Raw genomic sequence first — 24,741 nt, 5'->3', positions numbered from 1 at the left:
TTCAAAGGGCTAAAAGTCTGAGATATGAACTACTTATTTTCTGGATGATTTGTCATCTAATTTCTCTAGAGCTTTCTTGCAGCAATTTCAGGTGTAGAAGGAATGTTTTCTTCCTTATGTGGTGCTTTTTGGTAAAAGCATAAATCTCAAGTTGAGGCTCTTCCCAGAACCTTTGGGGAGAAGAAATTCAGAGGCAAAATATCCGATTGCAAGAATTCACGATTCTGTATCTAAACGTGAAGACTCATCCGACTTTTTTTTGACTCCCACTTTTGAATTCTTGCCCCAACCATCTGTTTGTGTGGAATATGTCTGCTCTTTTGTTTACCAGCCATTTCCTATCCATTCAACACCCAACTAAAATATACTTTCCAGTAAGTTTTCTGGATGGATCGTAACATGTTCCTCTTTGTTGCTCTGACTTCATTCCAACACTTTTTTGACATTCTGGGGAGTGTGCATGTGTACGCAACTAGCGGTCTTGTGGAAATGTGGCCATGATTCCAGAGTAATGAAGGCTGAGAAAGAGTCAAAGGCTATTTGGGAGTCTAATAATATAACAGGAAGGGAGACAGTCTCCCTCCTAATGGTTGTAGGAGTGGAGGAGAAGACCGATGACAGCCAGGTAGATGGTAGGTCTAGTTCCTGATTACTTTATGTCATATGTGCAGTTAGAGACGGTTTACATCAGCAGTGTGCTACCGTCAGCTGGCACCAGCTTGCAGGTGCCAATTGTGTATGTCCCTTCCCAACTTCAAGTTCATTGGTATCATGTCGATAGCTTAACGCTGGCCATGGTCAGAGTATTTACACCATGGAAATCAACAAATGTTGCAAACCAAGTTTTTTTTTTTTTTTTAAATCCAGCAAGCCGATTTATCAGTGCCCTACCACATGTATTCTTTTTAATATCCCACATCTCCCTTTAAATGGCTCACACTTTCCTCTACATTCTTTTTTTTAAATAGGATTTACTCTTTTTTTCCTTAATTAATTTATTTATTTAGGGCTGTGTTGGGTCTTCATTTCTGTGCGAGGGCTTTCTCTAGTTGTGGCAAGCGGGGGCCACTCTTCATCGTGGTGCGTGGGCCTCTCACTATCGCGGGCTCTCTTGTTGCGGAGCACAGGCTCCAGATGCGCAGGCTCAGTAGTTGTGGCTCACGGGCCTAGTTGCTCCGCGGCATGTGGGATCTTCCCAGACCAGGGCTCGAACCCGTGTCCCCTGCATTAGCAGACTCTCAACCACTGCGCCACCAGGGAAGCCCCTCCTCTACATTCTTGAACATACAGAGGGTATTTATAATACTGCTTTAATGTATTTGTTTACTAATTCTACCCTCTAGGTCAGAGGTTGGCTACCTGTAGGTCAAATCCAGCCTTCAATATGACCCATGAGCTAAGAGTGGCTTCACATTTTTAATGGGTTGTAGAAAACAAACAAACATCATTGGCAGTCAGGGAAATTAAAATAAAAAACACAACGAGATAGCACTTCACACCTACTAGGATAGCTATAATCAAAAAGACCAGACAACAACAAGTGTTGGTGAGGATGTGGAGAAATTGGAACCCTAGAACCCTCATACACTGTTGGTGGGAATGTAAAATGGTGCAGCATCTTTGCCAAATAGTCTGGCAGTTCCTCAAAACGTTAAGCCAGAGTTTCCATATGATTTAGCAATTCCACTCCTAGGTATATATGGAAGAAAAATAAACACGTATGTTCACACAAAGACTTGTACATGAATGATTCATAATTATTTCCAAAAAGTGGAAACAACCCAAATGTCCCTCAACTGATGAATGGATAAAATGTGGCATATCTATAAGATAGAATATTATTCGGCAATAAAAAGAAATGAATGATAAATGCTACACCATGGTTGAACCTTGAAAACATTATGCTAAGTGAAAGAAGCCTACACATTACAGGATTCCATTTACATATAATGTCCAGAACAGGCAAATTCACAGAGACAGAAAGTAGACTGGTGTTGCCAGGGACTGGCAAGGGGATGGAGGAATGGAGGCAGGAGCAGCTGGGAGTGGGTTTCTTTCTGGGGTGATGAAAATATTCTAAAATTGACCTTGGTGATGATTACATAACTCTCTGAATAACTAAAAAGCACTGAGTTTTACAATTTAAGAGGATGAAAATTATGGTATCTCAATAAAATGTTTGTTTTAAAATGGTTCCTAGATTTTGAGATTTCACAGACCAATAAAGCACCCATCCCTAGAACAAAATACAGGGATCTATCAGAGATGACAACTCTTTTTTTAAAATAACAACATTTAAAAAGTTACCATCTAGCATCGATATCATTTCATAAAAGAAGGGATATTTTAACACCTAAGGACTAATCAGGAATGACGAACAATTCTTTAAGTGGAATAAATTTAGTTTCGTTAAAAAAGTATTAAGTTTTCCACAAGCAATTACAATAATATGTAACTTGTCACATGTTTTAAAAATATTTCTAATACTGTTTGAAGTATAAAAGTACTATTACTATTTTTAAAATCATTTTTTAAAAGGACTCCAGTATAGAAATCTACTATTTCTATAAAAGATGTTCTTTAAATCTTGAATTTTACAGTCATATAATTAGGCTATTAATTTTTAAATGTATTTTAATATTTGATTTATTGATAATGAAAAAGTTTAGTTGATAAAAGCTTTATTCAAAACATGTCAAGAACCACATAGTTCAAAACTTCAAAAATAAAAGACAATTTCTGGTAACTTAAAAATAAAGAGTACCTAAAAAAACAACCACATTAACATCTACTATTTATAATACAATCTCAAAGTCAAAGCTAATCTTAGAATTTCGATTTCTTGCCACATTTGAGCTAGAATCCTCCTCCTTATCCCACTACATTGTTATGAAACCCTTTCAGTTTTAACACTTAAAATACAATTTGGGTATTTTCTGTATACTATTGATCTCTTCCCATATGGAAAAATTAAAATAGTTCAAATGATTAGAAACTAATTTTCACTTTAAAAAGAAAAAGAACAGTTTAGTAAAACATTTCTTTTGAAAACAATGGGTGGATTAGTAATCTGAATTGAGCTACACAAGAACACATTTCTACCCGAGGATTCTCCAGATTATTCACTACGCATTTATATAGTACAGGACATTTGAAAAATACTTTTCATCATTTTTTTTCTTTTTTTTTGTCAAGACTCATAACACCCAGGTGCTGTGAAATAGCAGAATTAACCTTAGTTTATACAGGGAGAACCAAGGCACCATGGTGAGATCTTGCCAGTGCCAGAGTGAGACCTCATTTACCTTCTGACTTATGTCCAGAGCCAGATGCCTCTTTCTGGAGGACATTAATTTATTCAATCATGGAAGTAAGAGCATGTGGGATTTGTTGTGGGATAACTAGTTTTGGCTCTGTAAGTAAAAAGTTCAGAGGATGGACAAGGTAGAGAGGACAATTTCATTGTGAAGGGGGGTAATGGGAAGAAAGTTAAAACCAGGGTACAGACTCTATTCAGACAGAGATCACTTTTCAGAAATAAAAACAGCAAAACAAGGATAGGCAAAAATATTAGCTATAGAGTTTCTCATTTCTAAGCCAAGGGGCTTTTATTAAATCACTTTAAAAGTAGGAGCTCTCTTGAAGACAACCCTTAAAACATCTTATTTTTCCCCCTCCATAAAACCTCTGTGAGGTGGAGAGTACTAACTTACAGGGATGAAACTGAGAAGTAAGGGAGTTAAGAGGTTAAGACCACATGGAAAATGAATAGGCTGGAGCAGATGTTATGTCTTAAGCTTCGGCTTAGAAATAGAAACAGAAGGTAGAGGATAAACAGGAACTTTTCTGGATAGACAAGTGGAATAATCCAGGGATTCAGTAGCAACACCACCTACTTAACATTTTTTTACAAAGGAGGTGAAATTTCAAGTACACAGTGAAACCTAAGATGACAAATGCTCTTCTGGGTATTGAAATGCTCAGTTGAAGGGAATACAGCAATAAGTTCTCATGAAACCATGTGAAAAAAAGAGGCATTAATGAGCCACAGTGTGGGTAAGTGCAAACCAATGCATTTAGGACGAAATACTGCTGCCTGTAGTTAAAATATGACGGACATGGAGCCATCAACATGACTTATGAGAAGAAATTAACTTAGCCTGATCAATGTGTTAGGGTGGATTTAAAAAAAAAAAAGAAAAGCTGGTCATTATTGGCAAGAATAATGAAAACCAAAATAGTGGTGCCCATGCATTTGGGAATCAGTGGAACGCTGGGCTTTATAGACCCATTGTGAGTTATTAAGGCACATTACGAATGTTTGAAGTTCATTCCTAACCTCTGGAGGAGACACATAAAACATTTCTTCATGAGTGTCAGTCATATTTGTAGCAGGATAAGCCACAGTTCTAAGCCAGTGTAGCCAATCTGATGTTCTGGATTCCCAGGGGGGCTTTCCCTGGAGGCCTCCTCTAATCGACTTTACAGTTCAGTCCTGTGCCATGATAATAAATACAACCGGTCTAGGCCATGATACCAAGTGTCCTGCTGGGCTACAGGGAACCTGATCATAAAATCTTTAAATGGTAAGGCTGGGAAAAACCTCAAGAAGGGAACTGTTCCGTCTCCTGTCTCTAGATGGGGTAAAACACTGAAACATCTCAGGAAGCTGTTTTTTGTTTATTGAAGATTGTTTGGGATGGCAGTTGTAATCTAATAATAACTTCAAGTCCATTAGTCTATCTCCTTGGGTCCAAAGGACATGCCATGTCAATCATGTGCAAGTGGCAACTGTAAACAACACAGCTCTAGAATGGGAGCACTTAGAGGACATGGCCCTGCCAACCTTTAATTCACGGAGATGCTGCTTTTTTCCATAAATATTCACAACATCTCTTCCCCTCAAACTCAGGCATTTATCCCTATACCTCACAGCTAGAGGTACCAGATACTGCATATAACTAGAACTTTTTGGTGTAGGGAGGTATGTAGGTATGTAATTTGATATATATCATGGCTTTAGCCCCCAAACACTGACTATTCTGGGGAATGGACAAATGGAAGTGATTTATTCCCAACCAATGGAATGGAGAATCCTTTTATTTGTCAGTGGTGGTTTCCCTTCTCCCTGAGATATAGAAGGAACTTCCAAATCATGTTCTCAATTGATAATGTTTGATAAAAAGATGTTTAGTGTCATGTGAATTTTTGACATTCTCTTTCATTCTAGTCTACTCAGCTCCAAACTTCCACAGTCATACAAATGTGAGTAGAGAATAACTAACCTAATAAGTGGAAATACAGTAGAAATAAACCTAATATTTTATATATTTCCACTGTCAAGGTAAATATGGCCTCTGTTATATATTAGGTAAATATATAAAACCTAATATTTTATATATTTCCACTGTCAAGGTAAATATGGTAAATATGGCAAAGGTAATAAAATGGGCCTGAAATAGATGTTTGTAGATGTGAGGGTTCTGTTGTATGTGTGAACTCCAAAATTTTTTTCAACTGTGAATTTTAAGTCGGCTTCTCTCCCCTCTGCCTGTCTTTCTCTCTCTCTGATGCATACACACACACACACACACACACACACACACACACACAGATGTGCGTGCACACAAACACACACACACACCTCTAACAAGGTCACTACTAAGGAGAAATGCCAAGGCAGCAGGTGGTTGACATTAGAGCAGTGAATATACCTCACCCCAGTGTGAAGGTGTGATAACACAAGGAATCCTTAAGAAATTCTGTTATGTTGAATGTAATTTGAATTATTTTGGCACATGTTAATTGGTCTTAATATACACCCTAGGAGTGTTTAGTTAACATTTAAAGTTTCCTAGTTGGGAATACACCCTCCAAAAGTTGTTAGTTAGCACTTGAAAGAAGTCACTTCAGAGGCTACTACCATAAAAACTCAGCACCAGAGACTTTGTTAATAAGTGATTTTTTTCAGTGGTCAAGTTAGTGGTGTTAAATGTATGTGGATTAGCCCAAATACCATAGGGCACTCCATCCCTTTCACGAACAGGGCATAAAGTTCTAGCAAGCCCACTAGCCCTAAGATTCCTAGATTACTAACCTGTTCTATGTCTAGAAATTGAACAGAAATCAGGCTGCCTGACACCAAATCTGCTGTAATATTATTGGATTCATTTCTAATAACCCTTTTATATAAGATATCATTGGGTTCTCTAAAAGAATGGAGTGGGGACGTTTTCAAGCTTACATGACAGGTTGACTATTACAGGATGTCTGTTCTGGTGCCTGAGTGTTTATAAAGATGAATGATGCAGACACTGGCTTGAAATCTGATTTCAGTGTAATATACCACCTGGTAAGGTTAGCGGGGAGGAGACATATAGCCCTCACCCAACTCCTACCTACTGAAGGCCACTAAACCACCTAATAATTGCAAGTGACCAAATTGGCAAAGTCCAATTTACAACAATTTTCTTTAATGGAGGGAACACAAGTACCTTTCAGGGGCCATAAGATTCATCCAGGCATAGTCCACAGTTAAGTAGCCTTACAAAGAGCAGTTTCTAGTTTAACAGAAGAACCGGAAGCCCCTGGTCCTCCTAGGTAGTCTGTAAATGGCCCAAGGATGAAGGGTGTTGCCAGTTCAGCACAGGAACAAGAGAAGCATAGAGCTGAACCACAGACATTTCTACTTTCACACCCTTCCTCCTATTCTTCTGGCTTTCTACCAGAGCCAGCTCTCTTTCCAGATGTCCACTGTAACAGTGCCACCATCCCCTGGGAGTTCAATAAAGGTGAAACAAACTCAAAGGGGCAGTAAGTATATCAAATTACTAAGCTGAGGAAGAGATGTTAGAAGTCTGTGCCCTCTAAGACCGAACCAACTGGGATGGAGTGGCTTTAATTATTCGGTTGGTTACTTTTGCAGAGATGGTTAATCTAATGGGTATGAGACTCTTTACGAGCATTTTGAGAAGTTCGAAAAGTAAGTAAAAACGAGCACATGCAATTGCTTTCTTCTCAGTAAACATTTTTCTATGGTTTTCTTCCATGTACCCTCTTACACTGCTGTTTTCCAAAAAAATCAAGCAAGCCTCTTCCCTAACAGCACTCCCCAAATGCAGACTTAAAAGAAGTAACAGCTGACTGATGGTTAGTGTGGTCTGTGGGTGTGCAGCGTAGGAGTGGGAGCCCTTCTGTTCCCACAGGGTCTCCTGGAAGGGGACAAAACAGGAGTTTGGTTCTAGTCAGTGAGATGATTCTTGTAAGGTGCTTGTCCTGGAATCCAGTCCGTACTACACACTCAATAATGGTAGCTATTATTAGCAGTAATTTGTTAAACAAGAGCAACCACAGGTCAACAGAGCTTAAAAGGCTAAAATCCAGATATCAAGCTTTCCATATGACAAGTGCTTATTATAGAAAAGGGATGTCTTCCACTTGCACTTGGCTATACTCAAATTAGCTCGAAGTGACATTTTCATCTGCCACTTGGTTCTCCCTGGGGAGACGCTATGGTACTCAAAATGCTGGCAAGGGTGCTGGGAGTTCAGGTTCAATATGCAACAGTAATAGAGTCATGGGTATTTTCATTTGAAGAGAACTTACAATTTCCCAGCCATTATTATCTTCTTTAACTCTCCCCACATTTCTGAGAGGCTGACAGGGAAAGAATTACAATCTCTGCTTTACAGATAGGGGCAACTGATGTCCTAGACAGATTAAGTGGGAGTAGAACCTATTCTTCTGATTCTTGGTATAATGGTTTATCCTCTATGCCCCAGGGAAAAAGAGGCTTGAAGAAAGGCTCTATTGGATATAAAGAACAGCACTGAGAGACCAGCACACTGCAGGGGAAAATTGCACAATGAAAAACAAAATAGTAAATTTTATACTACTGTGAAAGAGGAATTAGGAAATCATTCTCAAAAGATGGATGAAAAAATATATTATCCCTATGAGTAAACAAGGCCATAAAAATTAATGAGGGGACCAGTTCATTTAGTTTACAGCACATTTCTTTAGTATCTACTAAGTGCATGTTACAGGGAGGCCTAGCACAGGTAAGAATTTTATATTACATGTCCTGAAGAGCATGGACTTCTTCAATTTTAGAACATATAAGGCGGCCAGGGATAGGGGAGTCCTCATAGAAAATAAATCACTGCCATTTAAGAATTAACCTAAATTCTTATCCCATTATGTCAGAGCAATCCTAACTGGTACAGATGTTTTATTTTAGTGCGGTGTGCAGAGAACCTGGTGATCTGCTACTGCAGCGATGATGCACGCTCCTGGAGCTTGGGCCGCCTACAAAATAGGCATTCAAGGCTGTGTGTTTAAGATGGAGCATGCACACTCCCCCTTGAAACGCAAAACTGCAACCGTAAGTGGAAACACACTCTGGGGATTTATTTCTGTTTCAGTGTGTTTTAATAAACCAGTTATGGGAAGAGTATCTAGTATCAGCTGTGGCTTATATCCTTAAGCCTCACTCACTGACCTTTAGGAGTCTAACTTCCAAATTTAAATGGCCATCGTCAAGTGGTCTAGCCTCCAAATTTAGAGATCAACAGGCTAATTTTGGATGGCATTTTTTCCTTGAGGGGGCTGGCTGATCAAACCCCTTTAAAGCTCCTTTAAAATACTGAGCTCTATTCCACTCAGTATTTAGAGAGAACAGATGGGAGGCACCAGGATAAGCAATTATATAGCCTCTGTGACCCACGTAAGGGAACAACAGCTATAAAATCTACCAGTCTCTTAAAGAAATATCATAGCTGACAGAGAGGCAAAGAGGGTATTGAACTAGCTGGCTGTTGAGAGAAGTGTCTACATCCTGAGATTTCTTTTCTATAACTACACTGAGAATGTTAAAAATTGCAATAGTGGCTTCTTGATGGTAGGGAGGGTAGAAGACAGGTCAAAGGGCTCTGAAACTCAGTGCTTCCAACTCTCTTTCCCTAGTGCAAATGAAGACATCTCAACTCCCCTCTAGGTCCAGGGTCTACTTTTGTGACACTAATTCAACAACCTGCTTCCCAGCAGCACCTAGAAACCATCCCCAATGTGTAAGACATTTTTAAAGCTCACTAAAGGAGGCAATGCACCACAGTATCCTCCTCTGTAACATCTAGTATGTGTAAAACACTTCCTTATCAAGGAGAGCTCTGACTAGAGTCATGTTTCTGTTGGAAAACAACTGCAAGGATCCCAACACGTTCAGTTACATTAACTCACTGATGGGATTCCAAGTAATAAAGTCAGATATCTTCTTTCTGTGTCAGCTTGCTAGCAAGGGCAGTACACTAACTCTGAGGTAACATAGTGAAACAGCAATGATGGTCCTTGGAATTTACCCTTTGATTCCACGTAACCATCATCTTTTACAGAATTGCTGGTCACCCAGGTAATGGAGGGGGGTGGTGTATTACTACTGTAGAACAACCTGGATAATTTGTCTGACAAAGCATGGCAACTGAGGAAAGGAAACAAACACACAAGCAAGAACTACAGCCAGCAAAACGTGAATCATAATGTATCTTTGGTATCCCATTAGAAATCTATGTTAATATTCTCCTATTCCCTTGAAGCTTAGGTTGGAAACGTGTACTATTTTATTTTAGTGCTTATGTCACTCTTTCCTACATGACAAGTCTGCAGTGTTTTTTATATCTGTGACAGACCCATAATCTTCCACAACACATAGTAAAGCAATGCTTTTCTTAAGATATGAGGGCAGATGATTGACACTTGCACATGTACCTGTGTTTCTTCCTCTGCTCACCCCACTATAATTGCTATCTTCAAGCTCATCGAGGAAAAGTTGGCAAAGGGAAGTGAGAAAACTCCAGACTGGTAAGTCAGTCACTGTACTATTTGCATTTTAGTATCTCTTTACTCTTATTATTGACCAGTTAAAGTAGGGGAAGAGGGAGCAAGGACCACATGTGGGTTTAGCACATATGCCATATTAAAGGCACTTTTTGTTTTTTTAGGTTTTCAAATTCTCTAGCTGGGTTTTAAGAGTAGGGGTTATTTCATGGTGATTTTCCAGCAGGCTTTTTTCTGAGGTAGATAAAACACAGACAATAAAAAGTCTGAAGAATGCAAAGGGTAGCCAAAGCCTGTGCGGACAGGATTAGCTTGAAAGAAATTTCAGTAGTGAAAGCTGAGTCTGTCATATACAATACCACAGAAAAGAGGGCTCAAAGCTCAAGGTTGTCCACCATTTAGACAGGGCTTCTAGAATTTAATAGGTGGGAAATAGGCTAATCTGGACTATAAAGAACAGGACTGTGGGAACAATGACCGAGTAAGAGAAGAACCTTGGTTAGCACACAGCTCATCAAGATTAGGCCCATAATAGCAAGAAATACGCATCCCTCAGGACCTTGGTGATCAGGAAGGAATGCATATTACAATATCACAAGAGTCTAAACGAAACCAACAGACTTGAAGGTCCGAACTGCCTTTTGTTATTGTTTCTGGGATAAACAACAAATTTTGCCTCTTTTCTCAGGCCTCCTGTTTGTAAGGAGGTATTGTAATTGTATTAAGCATGTCAGGAAAAGCCAAATCCCAACTAAATAATTAGTGAGATGGACTTTGAGCTTCTTTTCCTGCCCATTTGAGTTACAGATGAACAGGCTGGTCTGCCTGAGACCCAGTGAGGTTAATACTCCCAGCTGGGGCCTTTCGTTCTGGAGAATCACTGCTGTTATCCCAGGCAGATGCTTTACTTTTAAATGCACATGCCGTTGTAGGCCAAATGTTAGTAGTTAAACACCATCATCACAGAAACACACAAAGCTAGAGCCAAGTTCAAAAACACAGCTGGTGATTAAGAAACTCTTAATGAAAGGAAGAAATGTGCTATTGGCTCCAAGTCATTCATCACTACTTCTGATATACTTAGACTGGGATTGTTTTATATGAGACAGAATAAAAGCATACCTATTGGCCTCAGTTTCTCTCCCTCAATCTAAGAATAAACATTTGTTAGAACACCATTGGAGACAGAGGACAATCACACGTAATGCTCCCGTGGGTTGATGTAGACTCTCTCCAGGTCACGGCTTGGATGATATTTGCCAGGACTCCCGTCTTGGTAGCCCATCTGATTGTAGAGGGGGTACATCTGCTGAATCCCATCTTCCCCCACTGGATTCTCATCTTCGTAGTCAAATCTTCTGCTATTCAGTCCATTCTAAAAATTCAAACATTGCTTACATTATCAGAGCAGCTGTTTGTATTTTTTCTAGCTCTTGGGCAAAAACAGGCAAGAACAGAATTCATTACACACAAGCTATTGAATGGCAAGGTAAAGTTCAACAACTTATCATTTTCCAGTCACTTGTTGCTTACGATACCTGTACAAGAGTGGTGGCATCTCCTAAATAGAAAATTGTGACTAATGAGGACTGTGGTCAGTTTCAGGTTTCAAAATTTGGAACTGGTATCAATTAAGGTAAACTGGAGAAAAACAAGGTTGTGAACTGCAGGAGTCTCTCAGCAAGGCTCAAGCTTGGAATCCATGCATGAGATAATAAAGAGAACTAAAACAACCAAAACAAAACCAAAAGAAGCTTCAGGATTCAGCACTGGGGAATTAGGGAAGAGACACAGTGAAATGAACTGGTATTTGACTGTATGCCCAACGTGGCTGAGGATTAAGAAATGCTGTCAAAAAATAGCCTCTTGTCTTGACCTTTCTTCCTCGCTTGACTCTGGGTCACAGCTGACACCATAAAATGAACCTCCCTGATGCTCTATGGTGTGTCTGGTACTGAGCCTCTGTCAGGTTACTGGTTTCGTAAAACTTGATTACTTCTAAGAGGAATAAGCAAGCTCAAGGACTTTACAAAATCACACCACAGATGGTCAGATAGCAGAGGTGAATAAAACAAAATTTCATGGAAATAAAACAGTATTTTAATAAACATGGTGGTCCCTGGCTCCGCCTGGGCTGACCCTACTAGAGGACCATGTTACTTACAGAGTGCTGGAGACTGCCAGCCTCTCTTCCTTTGAACTGAGTCTGCAGAGGCAAGTGTTCAGTCTGGAGGGAGAAGACAGAAAAAGACATGCACTTTAAAGCACTAAGCACATGATAAGACATATCAACCAAGACCGCTAAGACTCCTGTTTTTAAAAGAGCCAATCATGTGTTGTTAAATGTCTGCCAACTAAGCAAAATGTTCCACATGAGGATGGGAAAAGCAACTACATTTCCTGAGAGTTGTCTCTCTCTCCTGGCTCCAAACTTCTTGTAGAAGGAAGAAAATACATAGAACATCTGCTACAGGAGCTCTCATGCAAACTTGTTTACATCTTACTTGAGGTAACATTCAGCACAGGTCTCTTGCCTTTTCTCAGTGGAAGAGTCTGATATTTTGAATTGACTAAAAAGGGTTTGGCGTGGCAATGAAAGGTTTTATAGACGTATACATGGTCTGCTTTTGTTTCCTGTTGCTACTCCCTGTCTTCCAACCCCATACAGATCATAAAGGGGTTCATCGTTTTCAAATCTCAGCCTAAGAGAATCTTTCTCGGCTTCCCTTTCGCTTATAAACACATACTTACCCTTCAGCCCCAAGTTCAAATATCATCCCTTTTTAGGAAGTGAGGCACAAAACCCTCAGACAGAGAGAGCCACTCTCCTTTCCGTGCTTTCACAGCATGTGTTATCACAATTATTTATTTGCTTTCTCCTTCACTGGATTGAGGGTGCTGGTTGGAGTATTTATAGACATTACCTCATTTAACTTTTATATTAATTCTGTAAAACCAATGTCTTTATTTTACAGATGACTAAAACTGGGGCTCAGAGTGGTTAAGTAAGGTGTCTCCAGTCACACAGCTGGTAAGTGGTAGCTGCTTTGTCTGATTCCTAAACCTATACTTTTATACCCATGCTTCTGGCTCAGTGCCTGGAAAACAGATGTTCAATAAATATAACAAAAGAATGCCTGAAAGTCCCAGCATGTAGGCATATCTATCAACATGCTCTTCATTTCACTGTCTTTGCTCATGCTGTCCTTTTTGTCTGGAAGGTCTGCCACTTAACCTCTGGCACTTGAAATACTACCCATCTTGGTCTGACTAAAGTCATTTTCTTTTTTTTCCTAAAAGGCTTTTCCACACTACCCACCAAAGTTTATTTACTCCTACTTTTCCTATTGTTCTTGTTTATACCTCCATTATAGGTATAAACAAGCAGACATCATGCTCTGTCAGTTTTATGGTTCCTAATGTCTGTATCTTTCAACCTAGTAAACAGTGAACCTCTTTTGGTCATCCTCCTCCATCCCCACACCCTAGCCTGTGGTTCTGCAACAGTAAGAATTCAACACTTAACCAATAACTTCACTGAAATATGAACTATCAACTCTTGATACTCTATATCATATGCCATGTTATCCAAGTTGTAAGTTATCTGTGACAAATTCATTCCCCCTGTCACATTCTGCATGATTCTAGGGTGCTTCCCACACGACTATTGATACTGACAGTACACACTGGTAAAAGTCCAAGGCAGGGCCTGCTTCATGGACCTTGTATCGCCATCTTGACATGCTTAATTTTTAAACAAGGGGCCCTGCATTTTTGCTTTGCACTGAGCCTCACAAATTACATACATGGTGCTGGTCCGAGGAAAACAGACTCAGAAAAAAAATAACCTAAAATTAAAATTAGCATTTTCTTTTGTTTCTTGGCTATTTTAGATGAGCCATGGCTTTACGAGCAATAACAGCATTGCTAACCTTTTCTCATGGCCTGAGATATAAAATCAGCCCGAAGCTGTATTTTCTTGAAAATACTGGACAAGAAAAGAGAATTCCTAGGACTGAGCAGAAAGAAATGGTGTCTGGACACCATGAACAGTCTTCACTCGCACTGAATGGACAATCAGCAAATGTTAAGTTCTTCTTCTCTACCCAATATTGTAACCCTTCATCAATAATCATTATACCTCACATGAGCCCATGAATTTTGTAGTACAATAGTTAATCAAATTCTTTATACAGACAGAAGCCCCACACATCCTAGGGATGGCCCTGCATTAGGGACCAGGGCTATGCAACAGCATGCTGTGCTTGCCTCTGCATTACGTGGCCATTTAGCTTCTGACAAGATACCTAAGGAACTAAATTCAATCTAAATTCCGGGTACCTGTGCTCTCTTTCCGCTAGTCCATAAACTACAGAATACTGCATATTCTGACTTTTTAATAAAGTTAATCACCACAGTATACAGAAAAGGGTCTTGCATGATACCTTTCATATGGTTGGTGCTTGGTATATATAAACTGAATTACCTATAATACTTTAACTGATGGATACATGATATATATTATTCTATTATTCTTGTGGTTTTTTCCCAGAAAGCCTTGGGATACTCTGAATCTCTAATACGTATTTTGATTTCCCTACTTACATGTACTGTAACAATTTCGATTGAGCTACAAACCCATATTCACTTTCCTGATTTACTAAAGTCACGTAGACTTTCATTCCTGTCTTCCAAGGTGCTAACGACACTAGTTTTTCAAGTTTTATTATATATTATCTTAATAAATATTTTTACTTTCTCTGACTCAACAAATAAACCAAAACCTCTACATTTTACTAGGTGTTATATTTTAATCTGTTTCCATGTAGATAATATTTTAAAACCCCATAAACAGAGCTTTTAGAGTTACTAAGGTTTATTTTCGGGGACGACAGAACCAAGATTTCAAGTTGCTTTTGTCAACAAGTCTACAATCACCCTGATACTCTGCTTGCTCTGGCAGTAGAAGAACTTCAAACTAGAGTTCCATTTGGAACCATTATCCCCACTACCAAGTTGGAGTCCTTTTGGTCTTCTCTCTTGTTTTATAATTTCACCCTCAAAATGCTCTGTACTTCCTTCCATGTCTCCCTTTTGCTCAGACTCTTTCATTGTGATCTGTAAACCGTAAACATTGTTCTTGTTAAACACATTCTCCTACCTTCCCAAACTTTTCTTTAAAATGTTCCCTCCAATTCCTAGCCCCAACTGACATCTGCCTCTTCAAGAATTTTCTTAAGCCTGGAGGAAACAGGATTTCTTCTAACTAGTGCAAATCACTCCCACATCTACAGGAACTTCCATATCATTCTCTTATTTTTCAACTCTTTTTTTTTTTTTTTTGCCATGGATTCCTACCTCCTGGCATGCAAACATATTCAAGAATCTGCCATCTTAAGAGATAAATGAAAATATCTATTAAAACTTTGTCTTAAATTCTAAAAGGTCATTATTAACTTACCTCTTAAAACCTCCACTTAACAAGATACCTAAAACTCATAACCTGCTGAAGGACCATCCATCTTCCCTCAGTTCCTAAGGCTGTAATAAGGGAAGGTAAACTAAGCACCCCACAACCTCATACCTAGTTTGTAATTGGTCTCTCCTCCATTGCTACCTTCCCAATTCAAGCATCCGCATCACATCCTTGGGTAACTTTACACTGCCACTTATAGCACACCAGACATAGCCAAATATTTTAATGTTCATTATTTTTATAAAACCAGAGAATCTCAGAGTAGAGATAATATGAAGAATGTATGAATAATGAATTTATTAGTAAACTACTAGGATTCTACCTGCAATGTCTTGAAAGACACAAAGTGCTTTCTACAGGGAAACTCCAGGCCCTGATGGAATCACTAGTAAATTCTACCAAACATTTAAAGGATTAATACTACTCTTAAATTCTTTCTGCAAATGGGAGAAAAGAGAACACTCTGTAACTACTTTTATGAGATTAGCATCACCCTGATACCAAAACCAGACAAAGATATTACAAAAAAAGAAAACTAAAGTTTTTATTCCTTGTATCCCAAAACCTTAAACCAAAACAGCCCTCAACAGTTGAATGTCTAAACAAATTATGGTGTATTCATAAAATGGAATACTACTCAGCAATGAAAGGAAATTAATTCAAGCAACAACATGGATCTCAAAAATATAAGGCTAAAGAAACTGGACACAAAAAAGCATGCTGTGATTCCCTCTATGTGAAATTCTTTTTAAAAAGCATAACTAGTATGTTGTGATAGAAGTCACATTAGTGGTTGCCTGAGGTGTCAAGGAGGGGTGGTCGTGGTAGAGGGTGTGTATGAGAAGTTTTTCAGGTGATAGAAATGTCCTTGATTGAGGTAGTGGTTGCATGAATGTATACAATTGTCAAAGCTTATCAAACTGTACACTTAAAATGGGTCATAGAGTTATGTCAATTATATCTCAATAAAGTTGAGGGTTTTTTTTTTAAAAAACTATACCTTTCCATTTTATCACAGTCATTCCGTTTTGGAGGAGCATGCACGTGGAGGTGAATTCAAATGGGAATTCACCAACATAGTCTGGAATCTGGCGTGATGCAAGGACACAGTAAATTGTCAATAAATACTTTATAACAGATTGTCCTTGATGCAGGAGTTTCTCGACTCCAATATTCAATTGCTTACTTGTGTTCTAATGACTGAGTTCCTAATCCATAGATATATGATTTCACCACACTAAAGGAATTAACACATGAATAAATGGTTATCATACATCATTCACTAAGTATGGATTCCTCAAGGCATAAAGGATATTACATTCCTATCCATTAAGTACCTCTCTAAGCCATGACTAAAACTGTGAACCAAAAGTCAATTTTCCCTTTCACTTTTATTAATAGTTGTGAGGGCAGCCAGCCATGTTGTATGAGCAACAACTATAGAGACTGTGTTCTAATCAAGCAAAATTTACAACAACATTAATTAGGCACTTGTTTAATGAGATATATAATTGTTACTGTTCTCCACGATAATTACCGAAGCTACTCGCATGAATGTCTCTTATTATTACAGTAGACCCTTGGCATTCACAGATTTAACATTGCTGGTTTTAACCATTCATGAGTGAATTTTACAAGGTTATGACAGGTTGTAATTTGTAACTTTGTTGAGACACAAATTTGAATGAAGACTGAGGAGATTTCTGACATGGAATAGTCATTTAGCTCGTTAATGAACATAGCAACTGTTAAGCTGTGTCTCTGTTATTCTCAACTCATATATGAATTCTATAAAAGATAGGGGTATTTAAGAATGTAGGGTTTCTCAAAAGCCTGTGAAGTTTCCTCTGTGAATGTCAAAGGGGTGCTGTTATTAATCAACCTTTTCCTTTCAAATTGAGAATTTTTTTTTTACTGATTTTTAGTCAATTCTTAGGTTTCTAATATCTAGAATCAATCATGATCAATGCAGATTGCCACTACACATTATACAGATTCGATGTATAAAGTGTACCTGGATGTTATTCCCCAAGACTTGAGATTTTATTTGCTTATAACTCCTCTTTCCCAATTTCTGAGAGAGTAAGGTTCATTTCTGTGTTCCGTCCATGCACTCCATCCTATAAATCCTTTCCTGTTAACACTCTAAGAAGGAGACTGGGAGGTTTCCCCCAAACCTCACATGGTGCTATCACAGAGTAGATGTTCAGTGACTCCCACTCTCAGTCAGCGGTCACCACAAAAGTCTTGGGTGCTAGAGTATGTTGTGAAAGCTGTGTCAGTTGGACTAGAAACCCTGGGGTCTAAATTCCTAACTGCAAAGAATAGGGCAGAGTTAGGTCTGAACATGTTCAAGAGAAGGGTGTGAACACCGTGAAAATAGGTTCTAGATCCTCAATACTCAGAAATCTTATAAAGACTGGAGGAGAGGATCTAAGGTTAAAGGAAGAGAAAAGGGGAACAAAGAAGTTGGCTCAATAACGTCAATCAACATGGTTAAAATAGACATCATTAGGCTCTGCGCAGACAAAAGAACAACTGTAACTTGTAAGGACTGACAAAAGATTCTTCCCCTACTCCTTGCCCCTTAAGGTAGGTGCTGTACAATATGCTTTAAATGTCCTCATATTCTTATATCACGTCCTAAAGGTAATTTTATTATTGTTCCTATAATAAAGACGAGGAAGCTGAGGCTCAAGAGAGTTGAAGCAATGTTCCCAGTTCATAGAGCTAAGATTCACATTTATATTTATGTAATTCCAAAGTCTGTGTCTTAAACCATCACACAAAGCTACCTATCTTCCTACCTTGAGTATATCCATTATCTTCCTAATTTGACTGCAGAAGGGGACTTAAAAGCAAGAACACAATGGGCACTTGAAAGGGGAGAGGGCATAAAACTGAGGGGAGAGACTGCGATGCTCAGTACTCGACAATTTTGCAAGCTGCTCCGAGTTTTCTTCATCTGAACTGGTCAAACAGAAGCTATGGCCTAAGTTACTTCCCCTCCTGCTTGGGCTCCCGCCTCAATGAAAGAAAAACAAAGGCAGGGCTTTTCCTGAGCAGTTTAGGACTCTCAGAGTTTTACCTCTGCCTCAGCCCAGGGCTGAACACATAATGGTCATTTGCTGTAGGATAATACTTTATAAAATTAATTTAGAGGGCATTTCCTCTCCTGTTTTATTGTTTGTCTATACCTTTCAGTGATATATTGATAGTTGGTACCTTGAGAGCAATGTCCAGTCCCCTAATTTATAATGTTAAAGATTGCAATGATGCAATTACAAGCAGAAATGACTACAGAATGTCCTCATGGCAAACTTTTCAAATGTATGCTTAATCATGAGGCTTATTATAAGACAGAAGAATATTGGATATCTTATCCTACAAGGCAGCATTGGGTTTTTCTTAAGTCACCACAGAATTATAACTGCCTAGTTGTTGTTGAAACCGTTTTCTTATCCAAAAGGAAGACAGTGTTCCTTCTTATCACTGGTAAATAAATTTCATTACTTCTACTGAGTATACATTCTAGATTTTAATTTTTCAATGTAAAATTTGGTATGACACATTTTAATGAAATTTCTTATCTTGGCTATGGTCTCACTAATGCTTACCTTAAAATACACAAGAAAATGATACTTCACCTAAATTGTAATATGTATGCAAAGCAAAGTACCTAATTAAGGCAGACAAATGATAAAGATGATGGAAAATTACCTGCAGGCGAATGAGACACCCACATACAATACTAAGATGTCCCTCCAATCATAAATCCTACCCATTTAAAGGACACAAATCAAATGATTATGCATTCATATGTGCTATTTTCCACAACTAATAAATACCTGCACATGTTAACATCAGAATGCTGTGCTGTCCTTGTCACAATGGGCATCTTTGCTCTTCAACCCCTTGCCTTAACACTGCACCAAATTACCCACGCATATCACTTTATCTCCAAATTTGCCCACAAGGTAAACCTTCAATCCAGAGCCGTTAATGTATTTTCATCCATGCACACAGATGCCCTCAAAGAAGGTGTTAATTACCTCTTCTATATCAGGCACAGTATTGTACTCCAAGCCACTATGTGCAGAAATACTATCTTCATAAACCAAATTCTAATTCCTCTCTAGAAACTATTAATATGAGCCTTCCCAAATCTCATATTTGATCCAACGTTCCTGAACTCATGGCACTGGGAAAAGATACTCTCATAAGAACTTCTTTGTGCTTAATAAGTTACGCTATTCTTAGCAAAAAGATAAAAAAGTAAAAAGAGCCTCCTAAAATCTTTAACACTAAACGTATTTTAGATTGTGAAACAAAATGCAGTATAATAAATGTAGAGCACCACTACTCTTATATTCCTTCCTACTGAAAGGTGAGATAATACAGGAATCATTTCCCTTACCAATAATCTACTGCTTCTATTGAGAGTGTAATTAAAAGGTAGAAAATAAAATATGAATAGGTCTTTATCTGTTTGCTTAATGATTACTAACCCATGAACAATCTAAAGGATCCTTGAATATATTTATTTAATAATTACATGTATTTTTTCCCTTGGGGTCTTACATTTAATTGAAAGGCATTTTTCATCGTTTTCCTGAAAAGAAAAAAGAAAATCTAGGTAACAAACACTATTTCCTCTTCTAAAGGAAGATAACCTAATAACAGTAAAGAAGGCGAGACAGAAGAGAAATCATCTGCTATGGAAAGCTAGTATTAACCTTCAGGGACAGCAATTTTGAAAATATAAAGCCCAAAGTAGGCAGTTCTGTTTGAAATAGAGAAGTAGCTGTAATCCCAGTTTGGCATTTCCCTGCCCACAGGCACTAACGTCTTGAGCAACCTGCACAAAGGCACCTTGGGGTGGAATCCAGCTCCTGGGTTAAGCATGACCAGAACATGTCAGTGACTGGAACAGAGTTCACAGCACCAGTGGTTTAAGGAGGAGGATGAAATCGATGACACAAAAGGAGGGGAATCCTTCCAGTGGAGATAAGAAAATGAGTCAAGGATCTTTTGTATGCCTTCAGTTTACTCAACAGAGTCAGAACTGAGTGTTCAGTATATGCTCTTATTAGATGCCACTCCTCTATCAGGCAAGAAACACTGCTTACTAAAGTAAATGACAGTTAACATAGCATTTTGTCTTCATGCCCACATAGTTTAAATGGCCAAACAAAGCCTGAGTATTTTCTATTAGCCCCTAGAACAGGCTAACAACTACAAATAACAGGTCATCCGCCAAGTCTGGGATCTGTACATACCACTTCAACTGACATTCCTTCACTGGATACTGAAAGGAGTCGGTCTGTTAGGACATGATCATTTCCATTATTTAAAACAAAGAACTAAATGTGAACTTCTGGGGGAAAAAGCAGAAGGAGTAAATCATATTTTTAAAATATCAACTTAAAAGATATTTAAATTAATTCCATATTAATGGCATTTAAGGTGACATAGTTACCTAGTCCCTGCCCAAGCTGGAATAGCCCTAGGCTGTGGGTGAGCCTGGCTGGAATGGATCTTACCTAGAGGGGCCTCCTTGGGGGCCACCAGCAGGTGCCACTGAAGCAGCAGCAGCTCCTTCCTTAGTCCTGCGTAGTTAGTTCAGACACAGTGTTCGTGAGAGGTGCCATCATGTTTGGGATGCCTGGTCTGAGAGCTGGTGGGGATTTTGGTGCTGCTGTTTATGAGAGCTGAGCTCCAGAGAGGTGAACTTCAGTCTTCTCTAAATGGGCTGGAAATCAATAGTCTGTCCTCTGAAATAACCTCATCATTAGTAATACTCTACCAACAGGAATGCCAAAGAACTTACCTGTTCCCCTGCCCTCCAGGAATTTACAACCTTGCTTCACGTGTCTTGTCTTCCAAACAGTTAAACAACAAAGCAACACAGTTTGAATGCAAACCACTCAAAAGCGGGAAACCTGTCTTACGCTTCTACTTTTTCTCTTCTACCACAGTACCTACCATGCCGTAGGTATATAAACACCTACTGATCTAATCTGATTATAACCTCAAAGCGCCACAGATCCACAATTTCTTATCTGAAAGTTTTAGGAACAGACGTACTTTGGAATTCAGAAATTTTTCAGATTTTTAGAAAGGTGATATGCACTTATTCCATATATTTATAAAACATCTCCAGACCCTTCTGGAGAAGGATCTGGAGATGTTTTATAAATATAAACCCCATACAGAACCCCATAATCAAGCATATAAATATTTCTGCAATGGAAATATGAGCATTCATATTAAGTAAAGAAAGTAATGACTATGTACAGCTTCATGAGAGTCAACAGTTCAGGTCAGATTTTGGTGCAAAATGAGTTTAAAAAAAAAACTTCAGGGGCTTCCCTGGTGGCACAGTGGTTAAGAATCTGCCTGCCAATGCAGGCAACACGGGTTAGATCCCTGGTCCAGGAAGATCCCACATGCCGCGGAGCAACTAAGCCCGTGCACCACAACTACTGAGCCTCCCGCTCTAGAGCCCGCAAGCCACAACTACTGAGCCCAAGCATTGCAACTACTGGAGCCTGCACGCCTAGAGCCCGTGCTCCGCAACAAGAGAAGCCACTGCAATGAGAAGCCTGCACACTGCAACGAAGAGTAGGCCCCGCTTGCCGCAACTAGAGAAAGCCTGTGCCCAGCAATAAAGACCCAATGCCACCAAAATAAATAAATAAATAAATAACTTAAAAAAAAAAAACTTCAGATGCCTAGAGATTTTTATAAATGTAGATAACAGATTGTGGACCTATAACACACATCATGAGAATGACGGCAATTCAGAGGCTAGAGCAATCAAGATAAGCTGTGGAGAGGTGAAGGTGGAACAGTATTAGTGAGAACCCAGACTCTACTGGTGGGGTGGGAGGACTCATCTGACCGCACTGAGGGTATGGGCGGGGGTATGACCACAGAGCACCAGGCTGAGAGTCCCAAGCCTCCAGAGCCACCCAGATTCTAGGCTATGCGAGCAACACAGTGAAAGCAGGGCCTGAGAAATATCCATCTAACCAGTGGTGATGATCACAATGATGGTGAGTGTGGCTTCTTAGAGAACAGGAAAATCCAGGATTTGACCACGAATAGCAGGGAGCAGAGAAGGGGAAGTGAGAGAAGGCAGAAAACACCAACAGACCTACAGCTATACACCAAGTCTGCAGATGCTATAAGCATGTACAAAAAGAGAAAATAAGAGGGAAAAAGAATAAACGTAGGCCATGTACTTCATTAAAGGTTTATGGGACAGAAGGTATATTTGTCCATGAAAAGAGAAACAGTGTAGATAATAGCAGAGATTATCACTACAGATTGAGTCGAATCATGAGAAAGATCACATTCTATCCAGGAAAACAGATCACAGATTTAAGAATGATAGTTCTTAAAGAGAGCACAAAGGCTGTAAAATCCCTGGGTGGGGAGTGAGCTGCTCATGTCACAGACATTGAAACAGTTGTGAGGTTGGGGAGGAGGAGTAGAAGGAAAAGGGCTGCTGTGCCCCCAGAAGATGGGTAACACTTTATGGGCCCCCATGGAAGATTAAGGCAAATCAGAGTTGAATCAAAGAATTCTGACCGAAAGCATCGTGTGTGATTACAGGTGAAAGATCCAGAAGAGGTGAAAGCCGCTGGCCTGACAATGACAAGATGCAACAAAATGGGAGGGGTTACACGTTATCACATGGAGGAAAACACTGCTGCTCGTGTGAAGATGAGCAGCAGCTGCAGGTTCAGAAATAGACCTTCCATGCTCACAGAGATGAAGCATGTTGTATTAAAGAAGAGTGGCATGCACTTGGAAGAGGAGTCGTGTTTTCCTAACAGACTCAGAATGGGTAACAGATCAAACAGAGTAAGCACCATCTGTGTATTCAAGGAAAGGGCATAATGTTTGCTTTTGATTGTAGCCTGTTGTTGTTGTGTTTTTTTTAATGTTGCATTTCTATGTAAGTTGCTTGGAAGAGAGGAGGAAAAGAATATACTCAATATAACTAGATTCAAAAGCTCCAAAAATCTTCTATCACTTTTCCCCCAAAGAAGCTCAGAGTGCTTTGCTAGAATCTCATTTTTACTTCCAAAAGGATTTGGGGAAACTCAGCAGTAAGGGTTAGAACAGACAAAGGTTCTCTGAGGGACTTATGCAGGGTTTCACAGTAAGTCTAGGTGCTTTATTGTGTTCATAGAACAAATGAGGCCTCCAACCAACATGCATGGTACCTGGCAGATCAAAGGAAAAGGCCGACAGGAAAAATGTCCTCCTGATAGCAATTTGTGGGTGGAGAATTTTCTAACAGATACCAGGGCACCATTAAGGGTGAAAGTTTTACTTCTTATGAACCTGAAGACCCACTTTAATTTTCTCCTTCTAAAATCAATTTTGAATACCATATCATCTTATTTTTAGTATGGTTTGGAGAAATATAAATTTTTTAAAAATAAATAAAGAAGCTAGGTAATCCAAGTTTCTTTTCTGAGAAATAAAATGCAGACTAACTTTAGACCCTTTAAATGTGCAGAAGTAGATGAAAAGGATCTAGTTTTTATATTCGTCCTTCCTCATCTAGATTTTGGCAAGTATCCAAAAGAAAAAGGAGCTGTAACAGTACAAAGTCCTCAACTTATTTATTTTAAAATATCAGTTTAGTTGAATGTGCATTCAGTTCAAAACAAGAAGAGATCACTCAGAATATTTAGATGATTAATGCCAGCAAATGCCTGAATGTTTCCCTATTTTGTGAAATGTTGAAAAAAAATCTACCTCAAGAACTTGGCTACTTGGTGCGAATGTAAATTGATACAGCCACTATGGAGAACAGTATGGAGGTTCCTTGAAAAACTAAAAATAGAATTACCATATGATCCAGCAATCCCACTACTGGGCATATACCCAGAGAAAACCATAATTCAAAAAGAGTCATGTACCACAATGTTAATTGCAGCACTATTTACAATAGCCAGGACATGGAAGCAACCTAAATGCCCGTCGACAGATGAATGGATAAAGAAGATGTGGTACATATATACAATGGAATATTACTCAGCCATAAAAAAGGAATGAAATTGGGTCATTTGTAGAGATGTGGATGGACCTAGAGACTGTCATACAGAGTGAAGTAAGTCAGAAAGAGAAAAACAAATATCGTATATTAACGCATGTATGTAGAACCTAGAAAAATGGTACAGATGAACCAGTTTGCAGGGCAGAAATTGAGACACAGATGTAGAGAACAAACATATGGACACCAAGGGGGGAAAGTGGGGTGTGTGTGTGTGTGTGTGTGTGTGTGTGATGAATTGGGCGATTGGGATTGACATATATACACTAATATGTATAAAATGGATAACTAATAAGAACCTGCTGTATAAAAAAATAAATAAAATAAAATTCAAAAATTCAAAAAAAAAAGAATTTAA

The 24,741-nt window shown here is 38.9% G+C and overlaps 1 protein-coding gene across 1 annotated transcript in view; it reads right to left on the bottom strand.

The window, feature by feature from the left end:
- Window positions 1-5,631: 5,631 nt before the first annotated feature.
- NECTIN3 (nectin cell adhesion molecule 3) overlaps window positions 5,632-24,741 on the bottom strand; it is a 133,093-nt gene continuing 113,983 nt past the window's right edge. The window contains exons 8-9 of the mRNA XM_082839843.1: window positions 11,996-12,058; window positions 5,632-11,206 (exon numbers count right to left, since the gene is read on the bottom strand). Of these exons, the coding sequence (XP_082695969.1) occupies window positions 11,027-11,206; window positions 11,996-12,058 (243 nt within the window). The 3' untranslated portion in view covers window positions 5,632-11,026. The remainder of the gene's footprint in view (window positions 11,207-11,995; window positions 12,059-24,741) is intronic.

The sequence above is a fragment of the Leucopleurus acutus genome, assembly GCF_964270905.1.
Source record: "Leucopleurus acutus genome assembly, chromosome: 5".
NCBI lineage: Eukaryota > Metazoa > Chordata > Mammalia > Artiodactyla > Delphinidae > Leucopleurus > Leucopleurus acutus.
Note: the sequence above shows the minus strand (reverse complement) of the source record. Positions and strands in the feature narration are given on the sequence as shown.